The sequence below is a fragment of the Lepidothrix coronata genome, unplaced genomic scaffold (genome assembly GCF_001604755.1).
Source record: "Lepidothrix coronata isolate B3197 unplaced genomic scaffold, Lepidothrix_coronata-1.0 Scaffold172, whole genome shotgun sequence".
NCBI classification, from domain to species: domain Eukaryota; kingdom Metazoa; phylum Chordata; class Aves; order Passeriformes; family Pipridae; genus Lepidothrix; species Lepidothrix coronata.
The window spans coordinates 1,701,414-1,719,919 of record NW_016690352.1 but is presented as its reverse complement, the minus strand read 5'-3'; the positions used below and the strand labels follow the sequence as shown (position 1 = coordinate 1,719,919).

The following is an 18,506-nucleotide window of genomic DNA, read 5'->3' as shown; positions in this document are numbered from 1 at the left end:
AGAGCATTATTGCCGAAATAGATTCTTTATTTCCTGAAACATTCCAAAACAGCAGTATACACAGTTGTAATCAAATATTAAGTCATATGCCATTGTAAGAAAGCATTGATTAGTGCAATTGAATTTTGTAAAAGGTCTATCAAAAAGATTTATTCACATTAAAACTCACTTTCCATAAGCAACTGTTAATAAAACATTACAATTTTATTCTTTGTAATAAAGTACTGAAAATCAACTGTAGTTTTAGAGATCACTGTATCTTTGTAAATGCAATGTGACATATGCGGCCGTTTTTAAATACAAAACACTATGACAATAAATTAAAAATTGAACAAATGGTGAAAGACCAACAAAACCATGCTGACCCAGCTGTATGACAATTTCCAGTGAATGCTACCTTTCTTTTGTGCTTCTGCAACATAAATATACTGCTTTGTATTGCCAATGGTAAGATTTTGTAAGATATGTTCCTAGCGCTAAAAAAGTACATTGCCCAAAAAATATTATTTATGGCACAGAAAAGTTAAATTATCTCTCTGTTGTTCAAGGTTCAGGCAAGTTAAAATGAACTTAAGTATACAAAATAAAAAGTACTGGAAACACTAGAAAAAAATTCAAGCACATACATAAGTACCCCCAAATTCAAAATAAAATGCATGATGCCTTTACACTGAATAAATTATCTCAGAACTTCAGTATGGCAAAGCTGCCCAAGAGCATAATCTCCCAGTTCCTTCCAAGGAAATATTTTTGTACTTTGCACACATTTAGTACTTTCTTCAGTTCCAAATGCCAGTGCTGCTGTTCGGGTAACTGATTAAGTGCAACATTTAGTATTTGATAAGATGTTCATTTTTAAAAATGACATTACATTGTAAATGGTTACATATTAAGATCCTGGGGGACATAATACTGTACGACCCTCCTTTTCCAAATCATTGTTACCCAGCCAGCTGGGTAATGAAATCTGCATTATTTGTTTTCCACTGTTGATGGGCATCCTTCATCAATAGCAGCCATCTCTCCAGTTCCCATCCCGTATTGTGCTGAGTGATGAAAGTGGCTTTGGAGGCTGAAGAAAACTGTATTAACCAAATGATAGGAAAAAAATTGACAAAACAAGTTATATTTCATGTGAAAGATCAAGGTAACAAACATCATTTACTTCTGCAGTGACACTGGCTTTGGGGCTTGCTCAGAGACATCACTCTGGTATATGTCTGGTTACATGTTAATGCACACGTAAAGATCTATGGTGAAATCAAGGTCACTTCCAGTAAAACCCCATCACTGTTAATGGTCTTAAGAGCATAAAAGATTTGTAAAAAGGAATTAGGAGAAAAATTGTAATCATGCATGAGATGCCTCTAAATGGGAAGATTTGTTTTTTCAGGGCTAAAGACGATAAAAACTTATTTTTTGTCACTATGGGCAGCAGACATCTAATGGAAAACTCTCTCCAAAAAGTTGTTGTGCTCAGCATGCTCATGAAAAACCAGGACTTTATAAAAACACTATGCAGGCACTAAAGAATTTTATCAGTTGAACAACTCTACCAAGTTCTGCTCCGGACCCTCTTATCCAAGACACATAATGATGGGTTTCCATCCCACAGCCACAGTCAAGAGAGCCACCAGGTCCAGCACTACCATTCCTGCAGGGAACTCACTGTCCTCTGGGTCCCCACCCTCACACCTGGGCTGCATCTCTCATTCATCAATGAGGAGTTACAAAATGCTTGCTGACCATCTTCCAAACCCTCTAGGTACTACCGAGGCAACTATTTCAAATAAGACTAAAAAAAGGAAAAACAACCATCTGATTTGATCCAACTGCCAACTCACTGATGACAAGGCAGGCTCTACCTCTAATTTGCCACAACCATAATTTTGTTACACCAGAATTGGCTGAAAATAATGTATCTCAACTCTGTGAAACTATTTCTCACAAAACCAAATCTGTGTCTTGTTTTCACATTACTCTGCTTTTGCTATAAGCTACTGATGCCTCCTCTCCCTTCCAAATGCTTTTGGCATTAAAAAGGCAGAGGTATGTTGTAAGGTATGTTGTAAGGCAGGCTGGCAGTCAGCAGAGTAGCTTCTTGCCTCTCTGCTACAACTGCTTTTTTAGTGGCAAAAACACTGCACTTAAGTAAAAACAGTTAGTTACACTTAAGATTCAGCCAAGCTGCTTTTATGTAGCTCCACTTTGCGGCAGCATCGCTTATCTTTGATATAAATCCAGTTCACTTGAGACATAGAACTGCCTCTGCTGTTTTCTGCAACTGCTGCCTTTTTTTTTCCAGAAAAAAAAAAAGAAAAAACTATGTTTAATTATCTTCAACAAAAAAAAAAAACAACAACAAAAAACCCACAACAAACAAAACAAACAAACAAACAAAACCAAAACAAAACAAAAAAAAACAGAGAGGGCAAAAATAAAGAATAATTAAGTTCAAAACAGCTGTCAGCTGTAAGAATACTTCCATGTATCCAGAGCTGAATCTCTGCTACAGGGCACTGGACAAGAAAATGTGCCAGCATTGAAAACCATTTTAAACAAGCACAAGGTGTCAGTATGATGTCACATGCTTTGAGACAACAGTTTTGGAGGGTCTGTAGTCCATTTTTACTTTTCCATCACCAGCTGGATTGCAGTGACTGACTCCAGTGCAAGACAGCAGGAACAAGCTAGCTTTGGCTCTACAAGTGTGCTTACACTCCTTCCATGCCTGTGCCTGGCATCTGGCATGATCCAGACCCTGAGCTGCTGATTGACTTCCTACCTTTAGGCGGACCCTGTCCCATCTGTGGACTTGTCTGGATACGGGGACTGTCGGTTGACCCTGGTCACCACCAACGCTGCTTTTGCATGGGCACTGTGGGGCAGCCTTAGCTGTCCCACTCAGGTCCCAGCTCACCTTATCCTGTGAGAAGCTGCCTCCGCTGCCTCTCACACTGCAGAAGGTTAGAAAGTGGAGAACTGGAAGGTAGGGGTCTGCAAGAAGCCCCAGGCATGGAACTGGAAAAGGCTGAGGGTTGTGTGGATCCACTTTAACAGGAAGGAAAAAAAGCTGCTGCCTTACTTGTAAGGCTAAGAGATGATGTTACCATCACAATTTCTTTACACTACTTGTGGGTGCATGAATCTCTGATGGCAAGGAGAAGATTTTTTTGGCCAAGTTAATTATCTTGGCTGTTATAATTTTATTTTACAAATTATTAAAAGCACTCCCTCATCCTTTGTTTGATTCTATGCAGTAAATACTGAAGTTCCCTAATGTAACCCCTATATAATGTGTCTATATATATATAATGTCTCTCTCTCTATATATATATAATCTGTATTCTGTTTTAAGAATCTAGAATACCAGTAACATAGCTACTTAACAGTCTGGCCATAGGTACAAAGACACAAATGTGCTCTGAATGTGCACTTCTCCCTGAACATCTGATTTATTCAAAAAACTCAAAAGATTTGTTCTGCTTTTAACCAAGTCATGACTAAAAACACTGTTTAATTCTGAAAGAAGTTTAGAGTCTTGAACTGATAATCAGAAATATCATTCCTTAGAAATGACAACAGAGATAAAAACCAACAGGGAGAAAATCTGCCTGATGGCTAAATGCCCTCCAAGGAAAGTCCACATGAACTGAAACCACCTGTATTTTTCCACATGCATCAATGAAATTAAATGAGGATATTAAAGAACTGTATGCTGAGCTCCAATCTACCTGTGCTTTTTGAGTCCTATAAACTTGTCATTCCCACAGTGCAAAGACCATCCATCTTCAACGATCACTGGTTTGGCTCTATGGCAACATATGATGCTGCTAAGGTACATTTGAAGGAAAGAAGACAAGAGCCCAGACTTTTTGGACTATAAATAGCTTTCTTACTGATTTGAATCAGCTTCTAATAAAAACAAGTGTTGAGAGTACAGTGTCTCACCCTCCCACTGAAATGTCTTAATTTTGTTTTTCTTTAATATTGTCTGAAAAGTTACAAAATAGCAAGGGACTTTCTCACATGTTGCTATGAAAGATTTAAGAGCTCTCCAGAAGAACATGAGGTTGAGGAAAGGAAAAAGAAAAAAGGAAAGAAAACCCTCTACTATAAAGAACTCTAACTGAGAAAGTTCCAGCTGAGAGCAAAGGAGGTTATAATAGAAATCTCATGGTACAGTCTTCATCAAAGAAGAAACCTGACAGCTCTTTATCAAAGTTTCACTGCAGTTGGTCAAAATCTGTTGTCAGTCACATCAGTGTAATCCCCAAGTAACTCAACCAAAGAGAGAATGTGAACAATTGAGCTTATTCTGGATACAGCTACTATGAAGTGAAAAGTATAAAAATGATGAGAGCTAAACAGTGACAGTTTATCCAACAGAAAACGAGGCGGTCACACAGCAGGCCCTCACAAGAGGAGGGATGTGTGCAATGGGAAGAAACCGTTGGAAGAGTTAACACAAGTTGACAGAGGTTTTCTTTGAGAAACTTCATCACCTATTAATTACAGAACATGCAGCTAGAGTTTAACTCCCAGCTGTGATAAGGTGATTAAAACATAGTCTCCTTCCTCAAGCTTATTTTATTGCTTGATTTAAAAATAATTCATTTGGAGATTAAATTCTCTTGGAAAAATGCAAAAATGCATTTGCTTAACAGTACAGCTCATTGCAAGTATGTGATGCTCCAGGATTCCCTGTTTGCCTATTGTCTCCCAGCTAGAATGGAAAAGATGATGGTTCAACCCAAGACTGTACTATCCAGGATATTTCCTTCCTCACAATGTGTAATGTGTCACAACTCATATTTTTACAGTCTACTGCCATTTACAACAACAGGGATGTAATTCTTTCTATTTGAGTACTCTAAGATTTGCTCATTCTGTGACACTGAAATAGTAGTTGGCACATGTCTGGAAGAAGCCACATATGTTCATGATATGAGGTTTCTGTTTGGTTTGATTTCTTATTGATGGGTGGCAATCCATTCCTATTTATATATGATTGCACAATATCAATTATCATAGTTTACTAAGGGCTACCAGCAAGCACTGTCCCTCACTATTTCTGGCAAGAAACCTTTGCCCATTCAGTTACTCCCCACTGGTAGACAGAAACTCTTATGTTTTAGAGCTTCATGTGCAGGAAGAAAACAAAATCCCACAATTTCAGCTTAAGCCATCCCCACAGGGACAGAGGCCTGTTTAACTCTTACCTTCGAACTGGCTGTGCAATTTTACTTCTGGGAATGCCACTCCCATTGACGGCCAGCGATGGTCTCGGAAGAGCACTGCGCCCCACAAGCCCTTGACTGGCAGTCTTGTTTGGCATTGGGATCCCAGTGTTAGAATATAACTGCGAGTTGCTGGACACTGGAAGACTGCTACTGCTACTGCTACTACTACCTTGTACGGTTGGGCTTACGTAGGCAGTAGCTTTGAGAGGCTGTCTGACAGACACTGGAAAATGTCCCACACTGTGAACTCGGTGCTGAAGCTGTCCTGGTGATGGAACTGCAAAAAGTGATAGAAAAGGAAGTAAGAAGGTCACTATGCAACAAATAAGGCCAAGTAGTAACGTTCGTTTCTAGATAGATCGGAATAGGGATAAACACATCACTGTACCATTTACTTACTGACTACGAACTGCTCAAAAACCCCTTGGATCCAATGCTGTATCCAGTAACCCTGCACTGAACTAAAATACTGTGTTCCACCCCCATACTGAACAAAAATACTGGCTCATATTCATCTTTCTTTCTCCCCTCAAAGGGGTTTCGTTAGCTGTTATAAGCACACTAAATCCATCTACACAATCAGAACGTTAAACAGGAGAAACTGCTAAAGGTATAAATTAATTAGTTACTGTTAGAGCATTTCAATTTTTGGAAGGTGGTTTGCAAGAACTACATCTTGCAAGAACCACATTCAAGCATTATGAAACATCAGAGAAGTCTAAGCTTTCTGTATAAAAACAATTAAAAGGCTATAAAAAGGTCTTGAATGTAGCAGCACATTCCAAGGCTGATGTTATGTAAACTATCATTTTAAATCAATGCTCTGAGTTCCAGAAGCTTTATATATAGATTTTTCTATCCAATCCTGCCCTCTGGTGTACATTTGACATGCATCAGTTTCAGAGTCCATGTATCAAAAGCGAACTGTCAAAAGCCTGAAGCACATAAACTAACACAGCGTGTCTAGAGCAATCAGTTTTCAAGTCTTTGAAAAAGGACATCTTAAAATCATTTAAATTTAAATTCAAATCAGCAGAAATTTCAGGGCTGTGATTCATTTAAACTATATTGGCAACATATTGTCAAGGAACTCTGATCATAACAGCTCCTTAAATACCCCAGTGCAGCCACTTATTAGAAATGTTTTTTTTTAAAAATTACTTCAGAAAAATTACATTTTATATACACACAGATATATAAGAGCATAAATACACAGAGAAATAGAGATTTCTAAAATATTAAATAAAATTAAACTCTCAATGCAATACCATGCAAATTCATGTGGGAACCTGAACTGCTTCCATTCTCCTATTCAAACAGGAAAAAAATACAGGAAAAAATACAACAAAATAAATCCATCAGTCAAGAATATTTTCCAGAAAAGATGTAATTTAAAAGTTTTGAAGACATTTGTAAATTCTGCTCAAATTTGAAAGAAAACACCTGAAGTTTTTTCCAACTTCTCCCTCCAAAGTCTCACGGGACATGGAAGGCATAGGTTAAATCCTTTCTTCTGCCTACGTCCAATGAAATACACTTTTTCCATTTCCTCTCAGAGTACCTCAAGCACTGTGCTAAAAAAGATGAGTTTGGATCTTGATCGATTTTGTTCACATTCTACATTAATAATTCAGCATCCACTAGATCAATACTCCTTTCATTTCCCCCATCAAGAAGACACCTAAATTAAACCAATTACAGTCATTTTAATTTCCCCACTCAACAAGTATATTATACTCAAGGATACAATGTTTACTACATTTGCTTGGAAGAAAGTGGCTCAAGTTCAGTAGGGGAGAGGTCATGTATTTTAAGATAGTATTTATACAGTGGACTGTAAACCCAACATTGCATACAGTATCAAGAAAAGCAGTTTTTAATTGTAGCACCAAAACTGAAAATGTAAACTTACGTAAATTAATTGGATTATTGGTGCTTCTACAATACTACTACTACTTATTATCAAAATTTCAGTTTTAAAGCTGGCACAAGATGACTGGTCAAGGAAAAACAAAGGTGAAGAAATGCTCAATAACAAGACTGGCAAAATTTGCTTTCAACAACAGAAATTTTGAAATCCTGAATTATATTAAAATCTGGTGCAAAAAAACCAGTTTGCTTTTAATTTTTTCACAGAACAAAGGATCAGTGACTGAGACGTGTATTTTACCACTTCATCAATTCCTTGCATGCAGCCTAAAAACACAGGTACTTACTACTTGACTGCATCCTTGAAATCCCATTACTCGCTCCATGTAAATTGGAGTCAAAGCTCTGACTGTTCCTCACAGTGACGGGAGAACCAGCAAAGCCAGCATTACTGTTAATGGTGGGGGTACTTGGCATCCGAGTGAGGTTAGGCATGCTTCTTCGAAGTTTATCTGAAGCAAAAGAAGACAACATCCACAGTCAGGTCAGAATTTCCAACAAACACAAGCAGCCTCCAAGTAATTTCTGTAGAAAACCAAAATTATAACAAATTACTTCAAAACAAAGAGAGGTTTTGTTCTGCAGGAGTAATATGAAAATACTACTGATGGTCTAAAATGCTACTGACTATTTTTACACCACGATTATTCACAAGTAATTTTAAAGACACCAAGAAGCAGTACATTTGCAGAATTGCAAGGATTTAAATAATAAAATGTCATAATAAGGGTAGGTTTCACACAGATGTGTAAAGTAGGTCAGATGCGTTTCTTCGCAGAGAATACAAAAGCAAGGCTGCAGTGACAGTCAGACACAGGAATTTACACTCTGGATGTTTAAAGACTGGTGAGATGAATCCATCCTAAGTGACTAAAGTCTTGCTTTCAGGTGCCAATGAAATGCTAAAAAATTCCATTCAGAACCTAACCTTATTAGCATGTTAAGTTTCTGCAGGTGGCCACATGCAAAACCTATGAAGTCTTGATGCTGTTCAGTTGCCTGGAGCACTGGGTTGCTCTGAAAATCAGAATTTTCAAATCTCATGCTTCTCCCTCCTACCTCACTTGTGGTACCTGATTTGGTAAGCATTTTCAGAATAGGTCTGTAGGGCCTTCCACAAAAAGAAAGCTGCAAATGCCCCAAATGTTTCTGGGGCAGGTTCAACAGCTAAGGCAAGTGTCTTACGAGGTCAGAAGACATCTGCAACTCCACTCACACTAACTGATGTGGAGAGAGAGAAGCTGAAACCAAGTCTGACATCTCAAGACTTCCCAACCACAACAGCATCAGGTAATGAGGTAAAACTCTTTTGGTCTCTTCTGCTGCCGGGCCAAAAGGAGATGATTCAGTTCTGCATAATCAGAAGAGACTGGCAGGGGCAGAAAGGCACAGACTGAATGACCTGGTCTGAATTGCCTCCTGTGACATGACAGACTTCAGTAAATAACCGCTCTGGGGAAATAATGGGTCGTTTATTAAACTATCATTAACACACCACCAAAGGTTTGCCTGTTGGCCAGGCTGAGGAGCAGCGGTATGCCCTGCTGAGGTGGCTATGTCTTTCCTGGTACCATGGTCATCATAGAGGCCACCAGCACCTGTTCCTGACGTAGGTTCCAGTGCCTGGCAGATGTTTGTCCTCAGTTCTTACACTGCAGCAGAAAGCAGGGGTATGCTTGTGTTGTAACAGGCAGCTACAACTGCTCTCTCCAACAGCAAGCAGGGCATTTCCAGATTGATGTTTTGGTTTTATGCATAGGAACAATACACGACACTGCTTGGAACTGCTGGTATGGGTCGACCTCCTAGCTCACACAGGGCAAGTTCAGTACACAGAAAAAACATATTTATTCAGAAATCTCTGTTGCTCAGTCCACATAAATACATAACCTATTTAGCACCATCATGAGCTTCTCTAATCCTTAAAGCTGCTAACAAGTGAAAAGTAATACGAAGTGACAGTACAGTTCTATCTATGCAGGTTATCAGGAGTCACTAACAGTAACTTCAACATATGTGATGCCTGTGTAACTCCAGCAAACCGTGTCACAGCAAGGCTACATCATCTCCAGCAGAAAAAGGAAATGCAAGATCTGAATCCCTGGCCAAATCCTAATAAAGAACCACTTAAAGGGTAATCCTTTATCAAAGAGTTAGAATTGTACTTTAGTGACTAATTACTGACACTGGCAGACTGAAACTGTCAACGGCATTGCAATGAACATTAGCAAAATGATTACCACTGTGGTTCAGTCAGGTGGTAAGTATTAATATCACTGATGAAACAATGATAAAAGTTATCAGGCTTCCAAAACTGTCCTGGAGATGCAAACAATGGCATCCACAGAGCTACTGCATGTCTCTTTTTTCCAAAATACTCATGGATTTTGCAAACTGAAAAGGGAACTGTCCTCTTGTGATGCAATCCTTGGCCCAGAGTGGCAGAAAATTCATGAATATGGGATGTCTGTAGCTACTGTTAATTCTAGCCTACCCTTTTAAGTCCTAGGTCTTGAAATCCTTGGTCAACACTACAGAACTTGGCAAAAAACGTTTGAGCAGCTGGATGGTGGTAGGGAAGATGGCACTGCATAAAACAGCTTTTCTAATATCATGTTGTATAGCAGAAGTTCTTAAGACTCTACATGCTCTTCGACTCAGGGACTGCATTAGCCACCCCAGGCACAACCTGCGCCTTCAACTGTCCAGTGGATGCAGCTGCAACAGCAGATAAATAGGTACAAAAGTAGCCTGGATTTCCTCCATGTCACGGGTGGCCACATCTTTTGCCTCCTCTCCATTAGTCCCTTCTTGTTCCAGCAGTCTGCTCTGCTGCTGATTCATTCAGTCCTCAGACAGCAGATTCCTGCTGCACCTGCAAATTCTCATCCATCAATCAGCTGCATTACTTCTTTGATGGGTCCTTGTGTCTGCTGAGATAAATGGCCCTGAAAAGCAATGAAAATAGCAGGTCAGTTTTGTGTTTGGGGAAAACCCAGAAACGTTCGCCTTGATGGCATTTTGCAGCTTTCATCTCCTTGGATGATGCATCTTCTTTCATCTCTTTCTTGAAGTTTGTTCTGTCACCTGCTCCCCTCCTAAGAACTGTGGAAATAGTCTTACAGATGTTTTATTTGTAAATGAAATGCTGGCACTTGTGAGCTTAATATATGGAAGCAGAAGGTAGAAGTTATGTGATTTAAATATTATTTCAGGCCACAGAGATGTGACTAGGTATAAGCTTGCTGGAAATATATAAGAAAACAAAAATATTTTTCCAAGCTGCCAGTAGCAAATGTTTCCTTTCCAGACTTCTTTGCTCTCCTGAGACTGATGAGAAAATTAACAGAAAGGAGAAGTGAAGGAGTAGAGCTGAGATGTATTCTCAGGTGAGAAATAATTTGCTCAAGTAGTCCTGTTTATGTTGAATGCTGAAATTTGCTACAGTTTCTGCTACCTCTTCTGCACTTATCTGGTTCAGTGGCAAACCTAAAAAAAAAAAGATCAGTTCCTTGCAGCCTGTTCTGTTAGGAAGATATGGATAATAACACTAGGGATTAGGGACTCCAAAGAACCTACACCTGGTTCAGGAAACAACTGGAAGTGGCACTTAGTGCCATGTTCTAGTTGACAAGGTGGTGATCAGTCGAAGGCTGGACTTGATAATCTCAGACATCTTATCCAACCTAAATGATTCTGTGGTTCTGCAGCATCCATAGTTACTGTGATCCATTAATGAGTCTCAACTATGATTAAGGCCGAAACAAAAATGATTCTTAAGCAGCATGAAGCCACATAAAGCATCACAGATGGCATCTTCACCTTTCCCAGCCTTCTTTGAGATATAATAGCATGACCTACAGACACTGTATTGCTGAAATATTTGAAGTGTGAAAAAAATTCAAGAATAGGTCATGCAAGAGGAGTTAATAACTCATTCCTGGTTACTATCACCTTCTCATAATAATTCTTGCATATACACATGTGCTTGTTATTTCACGAGCATTCTTTAGGGGGCATACACTGCCCTTGTTTCACATATCTTCAGTAGAATGAAACACCAAAATCACCTACTGCATGTTTACACTTTTCCCCATATGTAGCATCCATGCTGAATTAGCCCACTGTCTACAGCACAAGAAAAACTGGGAATTGTGAAATACAGGATCGTCTGCCCTCAACGGAAAATGTGCATGAAAAGGCCACCCCCCAGCACAGACCATATTCACTACTGCTGAGAAACAGGTTGAAAAGGAGGCAGAAGTGTCCCTTATTTTGTAAAACATTCCACAAAATTACAGTGAAGACAGCAGTTGGCCTCTTACTCAGCTGCTTCAGTTCTGACTTTTTCCAGGAAGCTCTTCTCCTGATGCTATCTCTTCTCTGAAGTCAGATTGGGATCAGTGGCCCAGCTTCTTCCTGGCAGGAGACCAGAACACGCAGTACCTGCCTTCTGTCTTCTGATCCCAGCACCGCTGGTGGCTGTCCCCATTCCACTGCTTCTTTTTTTTTCCCCTTCCCTGACCTAATACTATCACCAGCTGCAGATTAATGTCCGTGCAGCACGCAAACAAACCTTGCCCTCGGAGCAAATCTGACCCAGAAGAGGTGCACTCTTGGTGGGCTGCCAGATGGGGACTTCTGTAGCAGTTCTTGATAAGTATCATCTTCTATCAGCCAAGATAACTCAGCCAATGAGGCTCTCCTTGCAAGGAGGGCTTAAGATGACTCTACAGTGAAGTGTCTTAAATCACATCTTAAAACACATTTATTCCTTCATTGTTATTCTCTGCAAGTGTTGGCAATGTTTTATTTGAACAAAATGACTCATGAGCCTTGCCAAAAGTGCAGTATCATTAAGGAATGTGATACAATAAATAAGAATTATTATTGGCAATATATCACTGTTCGAGCTACGTTAGCAATTTCTTACACTTATTTAATTCCTTTACATAAACCCTGCAAATTCAATTCTACCTTATCTGTATTGTATGCACAAATAAGCTGATGTAAAGAAGACCTGAGATCAGTACCTGCAGTACGTTTGTTATAGTTATAACATTTATGACATCCCAAACACACCACAGTCTTATTAATGGTCTGTGGAGTCATCAGCTGATACAATAGAGACAGTGGTAAAAATGCAAATATGGATTAAAAACTAAAAGTAAGTCCTGAAGTTAAGTGAGCAATGCCATTCTTTATGATTGCCAATACCTACATTTCTCTAATGTCGAATGTTTTATTCAAAACTATTACTTCATCTCACCCCGGCTTCACATGCATATGTTTGCCACCACAGTCAGTTACAGCCAATTAAAGATTTTTCCATTATCCTTCCATGACTCCTCCCACTGATCATTATTCTCAATGTAACTTCAAAGGTAGCAAAGTAAGATTATTTTTCTTGTTTTCTTTAATAAAGTCTGCAACAATTTCCTAGAAAGAATTCTCCGTTTCTTACTGAACAAGAGAGGTTATGAGCAGAAAACCACTTCATAAATTAGTAAGAACAGACTTTTTCCCACCTCTTCAAACACACAAATCAATGTTAGTCTGCACTGAACCGATATATATCTAAACACCAATTTACTGCTCCTGAAATGCTGGTCTTCTATATCTGCCTGCAGTTTGCTTTGAAAAAACCCAAACAACAAACAGAAACCACATTTGCAGCTTTCAAAATGAGGAAAGGGTGCAACAGCCCATAATTTTCATAATATTTTGCCTGAGAAATATTACTCCTCAGAAGAGCGGGCAATAAATTAACTCATAACTAGTAATTTCTGGAAAATAAAAGTAAAATTTTTCAAGTGAATGGTATCTGTGGCCTGTTTATGAAGGTCTAAGCCAAGGTAGAAATTTAAAAACCAACACGAAAAGGTAATGGAAAATATATATTAAAAGTAACCAGATAGAATGCACTGCTACTCCATGAATGATGTATTTTCATCTGCCCCTTCTTACTGTATTATAATAAGTTCTTTCTTTACCAGGAATAATTTGTCCAAAATACAAAGTTGCCAATTTTCAAGCATTATAAAAATGAACCCTTAAAATGCACAGAAATAAGGGTTTCCAGGATAAAAGTTTATGAGTAAGCTGATCTCTGGAAAGTGGGCCTGAACACAAGAAAATCAATCCCATTTTCAGTAACTTGTCTATCCTGGATTTTGACTACTCTGGATGATTTCACAGCACTATAGTTCCGTTACTTCTAGTTTCAGAAAATTAGAAGTAATAAAAGGCATAAATACTAACATCTATTAAAAAATAATAAAATTATTAAATAAAAGTAAATTATATTTGTTAAAAAGTTAAAATGAAAGCAATTACTTCTGTGTCACAGTAAGTAAAAGAAGTGCATATTTATGGACAACTTGAAGCAGAAAACAGCCTGGTTTTATGACTTTTGGTTGCATTTGTTATATGAAAATGACTATATGTAAAGTATTCTTGATATTAATAGATAGCAATATTTTAAGTTGCTAACTATTAACTTCTTCAAATTAGAGAAATGAGAGGTATAAACATAAATCTTTCCATTGTAAACATATTAAAAAGCTTTGTCAAATTATAAAACACAAACTAACTAGATGGACTCATCTTAGCTAATTACAACAGATACTCAAACGCTATTCACCTCCTCTCTCAGATCTTCTTTAAATGATCTATTACCGACCCACTAACTGATTACAAAATTCTTGAAAACCAGAATACCTTAAAAAGTTCACAAATGGAATTTTTCTGATGTAACTCATCATTATAGACAATTCGGCTGATTTAGGGAGCATGTGCAATTAAACAACAAAAAACCCCCAAACCTATTTCATGCAAAGCTTTTCTATTTAGTGTATTCTTGCCAGAACTGGAAATAAAACCTATTAGAAAGCAAAGATAACATACACACTCTACAGGCAACAGCTGCAAAAATGTTGTGTAAGAGGTTAACAGGTACACCTACTGTCTATGCTACAAGTGGCCCCAAAGACACCTTAAAGACATCGTAACATATTTCACAATATACATACATTTTCTCGTATCTGCCACTTTCTGCTACTGTTTACCAAGACCCTTTCAATACAGCAAGCTGTTGGGGCCTGGTAGTAAATGTGACTGGCACTACTCACTCTGACATGGGTGGGATAAGACAAGATAAAGAACCTGGGCCTGAGAGTGTGGGCTAAATGGTGTGCTATATTAAACCAGAAGTATATATTTAATTTTTTTTGTACAGCAATTTAAAACAGGGCAGAGCATCAAAATTACAGCAGGGGCAACACTTTGCTATAGTACATTGGCAGGAACAATGTGTGAGCTCAAAATTATGGCTTCAAACACAGCTGGAAAACATCTGTGAGCCTATTCTCACCCCAAGCAAAGGCAGAAGATTAGCAGGGTGCCGGAAACTGTAAACAATTTCCCTGCTACCTAAAATACAAACCTGTGGATGGAGAACAAACACACCACTGGTTATAGGGAGAGATTAGACAACTAGTGCACAAGTGTCTATGTAGAGGTACCTCATGACATCTGACAAATCCTGGGTTGTCTGTGGCATTTAAACAGAACTGACACAGGGCGATGGTGAACCCAGGGGGCATAAAAGTACCTCATGTAGCTCTGTGTGGACAGCTGAATTGGGCATACACAGGTGGGCACCCACATCTCAGAATCTAAATGTAGAACCTTCTCATCAGGCAACCAATATTATACTCTGAAAAGAATTATGGAAGTTTTCCATGTTTATCACACCTTTAGCATATTTGTTACAGTGCAGGTAATTAAATTAAGTACCTCAACCAGAGTGAACAAACATCACTAGAAGCAGGCAGGGCAGTATCCGTCACACCATTTGCCTAGAGGCAAAAAATCATACTTAAACTAAACACAGAGACTAGTTTGGAGGAGACTTTGTGTCAAAGCTAAATACTGTTTTTCTACCCCGGACAGAGTATCAAAATTCAACAGTTACTTGCTGCTTACACTTCTTTTATGGAGAGTTCTGTGAATGACCAGATGAAACAGGGGCCAGACCCTTGACAGCATATACAAGAATACATGTGATCTCTTTGGAGGAAGAGAGAGGAAGAAAGATTCAGGAAGACTGTTGGAACGGCCAAGACCAGCAGCATGTGGTATGTACGATCTTTATTAATTACAGATCATACTTTCCACATATACTGAAGGCAGAAACAAAATAGTTCAGCTCTTCCATCTATCACATCCCTCCTTCTCATTTGCCTTGGTAAACTGTTAACAGTGTGGAACACACCACAATCCACCATACTGAGCATCAGACAAATTTCTATTCTGCAGTCTATCTCCATTCAATCTGCAGCAGTTCTTGAGAGACAATTAAACTGTTGCCAAGATGGTAAGTGCCAATGAGATGATGATGTAATACTACTCAGACATATTCAACACAGTGAACACTTTACTCCTTGTCTCTTTGTCTGCCAAAAGAACACAGCCAAAGTAAAATGTTTCTCACCATCAGTATTTGCCATTTATATGGATCACAGCTGCATGAGTCAGTGGCTGAAAGTGTAGAAACTGAAGAGACAATTCCCCTCTAAAGACAGTGGTATAAGACTGTCTGCCATTCCTCCAAGCAGGTAACTGAAATCACACATGTCCAACTTCTGGGTGACACCAAACACATTATCCAACACCTCAAAGTTCTCGAGAAAAAAGTCAACCAGGTGGTAAAATTGATGGTCTTTTACATTAATAGACTTACTAGTTAATGAACTGGGAGTGTTTCTAATGCCCTAAAGGTTTCCATGTGGGAATCCAGTGCTTAAGTTCCACTGACATGGAACATGAAAAAAATCATTCGAAACACATTTGAGAGCCACATAAAAAAAAAGAAATAATAATAATAAAAAAACCCCAAACCAACTCAAAACTACATCCTGTCCTTCCTGAAACAAAAATGCTGCATAACTTCCCTTTCTATCTCCCAACATTTCTGCAAGCCCCGCAATACTGTCCCATTCTTGTACCTCACCAGCAAGAAAAATAACACTGAAATTAATATGGCATATATGCTGCACCAACAGACAACCACGTTGCTCTACCCTCTGCTAACATCAGCTTTTCTTAAATACTGCCACTTGTCAATTATACTTCCACGACATGGCTTACTTTGAATGCAAGTGCTTTTGGCACCAACCTGTCGTGTCTTATTTGTCAGAAAAGCAACATGCATACCTGTAGCACTATAAATAGCAACTGTGTGTTGTTTTGAACAACACGTTTATTTTCTTGCCCAAGGGTGAGCTGTAACCTCTAATGTTACAAACAAGACCCTGGCTGGAAATGGACTGCTTAGAATTAACTTGGAGGAAAGACTGAAGAAATAAGAAAGTAAGACACAGCAGAAGGAAGAAAATTGTGATCATAACAAGAAAAGAAAAGTAGTTAACAGCAACAACGTAGGGAAACTTAAATCATGAGTAAGCACCAAAAGACAAATCTTCCAGAAGCTCTGGAATACATTTCAAATGCAGTGCAAAAAAGCAGCAATGTCTCAGGATAGTTTGGGAGAGACAGTATCTCCCACCACTTTAATGGTCAGCCCTATCAGACCTAGAACAGGAGCAAGGTGTTGACCCCTGCCATAAGCACTCATCCTGGATTCACAGCACAGATGCATTAACAGCAAGCTCAGGAATAAGAAAGAGAATGAAAATCTGAAACCCCCGATTTGTATGTAACTGTATCCATGATGGACATGCATACATCAAGCTTGAAACACGATCAGTTCTTCTAACCAACTAATAGTCTGTTAAACATGCTCTTCTTTCCTTTTTTTCTTCTTTCTTCACTCGTGGTCATCCTTGCAGCATTTTAAAACAGATTAAAGCAACAACTTTCAGGACCAAGCCACAGATTACATTTTGTAGCAAACAAATGCTTAACAATAGCATATTTTTTTTAATCATCCACACAGGCTTAAATTATTTGTCACAATTTATGGACAAAATGGAACTGGCACTTGACGCAGAGAGAAGACCACTTCTCAGGAAAGCATGCAACCCACCTCCATTAATCCTATTTGGTTGCTGATCTGGAGTTTGGGCTTGAGGAGAGTAGTAGGGTTGCTGATAAGTATTTGTAGGGAATTGTGGGGAAGTAGGGCTTCTCCTGCAGTCCCGGATACTGGAGAAAGTCTGTGAGTGAGGGATCCCTCTCTGGAAGGGGGAGCAGCGAGTCAGACGTGGCTGTGGAGGTGGAAGGTGGTCAAACTCTTCCTCATCCTCAAGACTATAGCGATCATATTCCTGGTCACCACATGTCCCTTTCTTTCCCGCATGCAGAGGGACGCTGGAAGTGTGCCTTGACACAGATGCTGAAGTCGAAGCATAATCTTGCCTAAGGCCTGTAAATTCCAAGAGGAGGATGATTCAGCTCCTGCTAAGTGATTAACTCCTAATATGCACTTCAAGCTTGAAAACTAAGCAGGTAAGTAGACATAATTTTACACCAAAAATTGGATTTACAACATAACTAGGCTGAAGATCTGACGTAGGATTCATCTGATCTAATTTTCAGTTCTACCTTTTAGGCATTTAAGCCCAAATTATTTCCCTCAAGATCCCTTTTTAATGAAAAATTGAAAAAGAATACCGGTGTCTCCAAAAGATGGCTTAGATGTCTCTCTTAACATAAAATGCACCCCCTCACAAGGTACCTAGTTCTATGCCAATAAAAAGATTACATGAGTACTAGGTTTTTAACTATAAAATATTCTTAATTAGAGCAATTACACTCACATTAGTTTTTGACATTTTTTAAACTTATAACCCATGTAAATATTCTGGCTCTCCACCCTCTCTGAACCAGAAGTAGTTCCTGAAAGCATCTGGTCTCACAGACAAGGCTTAGTGGTAACACAACGGTCTTTTACATAGGTACACAATCCTACCACCCTTTTCTTAGAACACCAGGTTTTGAAAATCATCTTGCTATTAGCACTACCCCAGAAGAGCCTGTTTGCTCCAGGTCAAGTGAGAGGGAAATATTCACAACCCTTGCACATCCCCCCTTTCCCTAGCTGCACAGTAGCCAGGGAAAAAGGGGATGTACATCACATTTCCAGGAGCCAAGTAGCTCTGCCAAGAGCTGCAGATAACAGCTTTCCTAGATTTACAAAAAACCCTCAGCTTTAACAGATGTCTTTGCTTCATAATAGAAACTTCTTAATATGCTTCCTCTCCCCCTCCTCGAGTGGGAGTTTCTATTTGTGGCTGTGAAGAGAGCGTGCCTGCATGCACGTATAGAACTACCACTTTCCACAGGATTACATGGACAACAACTGTCACGTGC

General features: G+C 39.0%; 1 protein-coding gene across 5 annotated transcripts in view; it reads right to left on the bottom strand.

Annotated features, from left to right (window-relative positions):
- The window catches only part of SLAIN1 (SLAIN motif family member 1), a 92,398-nt gene that overhangs the window by 41,198 nt on the left and 32,694 nt on the right, over positions 1–18,506 (bottom strand). For 3 of the 5 annotated variants that reach the window (XM_017829969.1, XM_017829967.1, XM_017829968.1), the window contains exons 5-7: positions 17,221–17,559; positions 7,460–7,624; positions 5,223–5,520 (exon numbers count right to left, since the gene is read on the bottom strand). In XM_017829969.1, coding sequence (XP_017685458.1) covers positions 5,223–5,520; positions 7,460–7,624; positions 17,221–17,559 — 802 coding nt within the window. Of the gene's footprint in view, positions 1–6; positions 1,083–5,222; positions 5,521–7,459; positions 7,625–17,220; positions 17,560–18,506 lie in introns of those variants that run through there. The other 2 variants (XM_017829965.1, XM_017829966.1) reach the window with 2 other exon arrangements.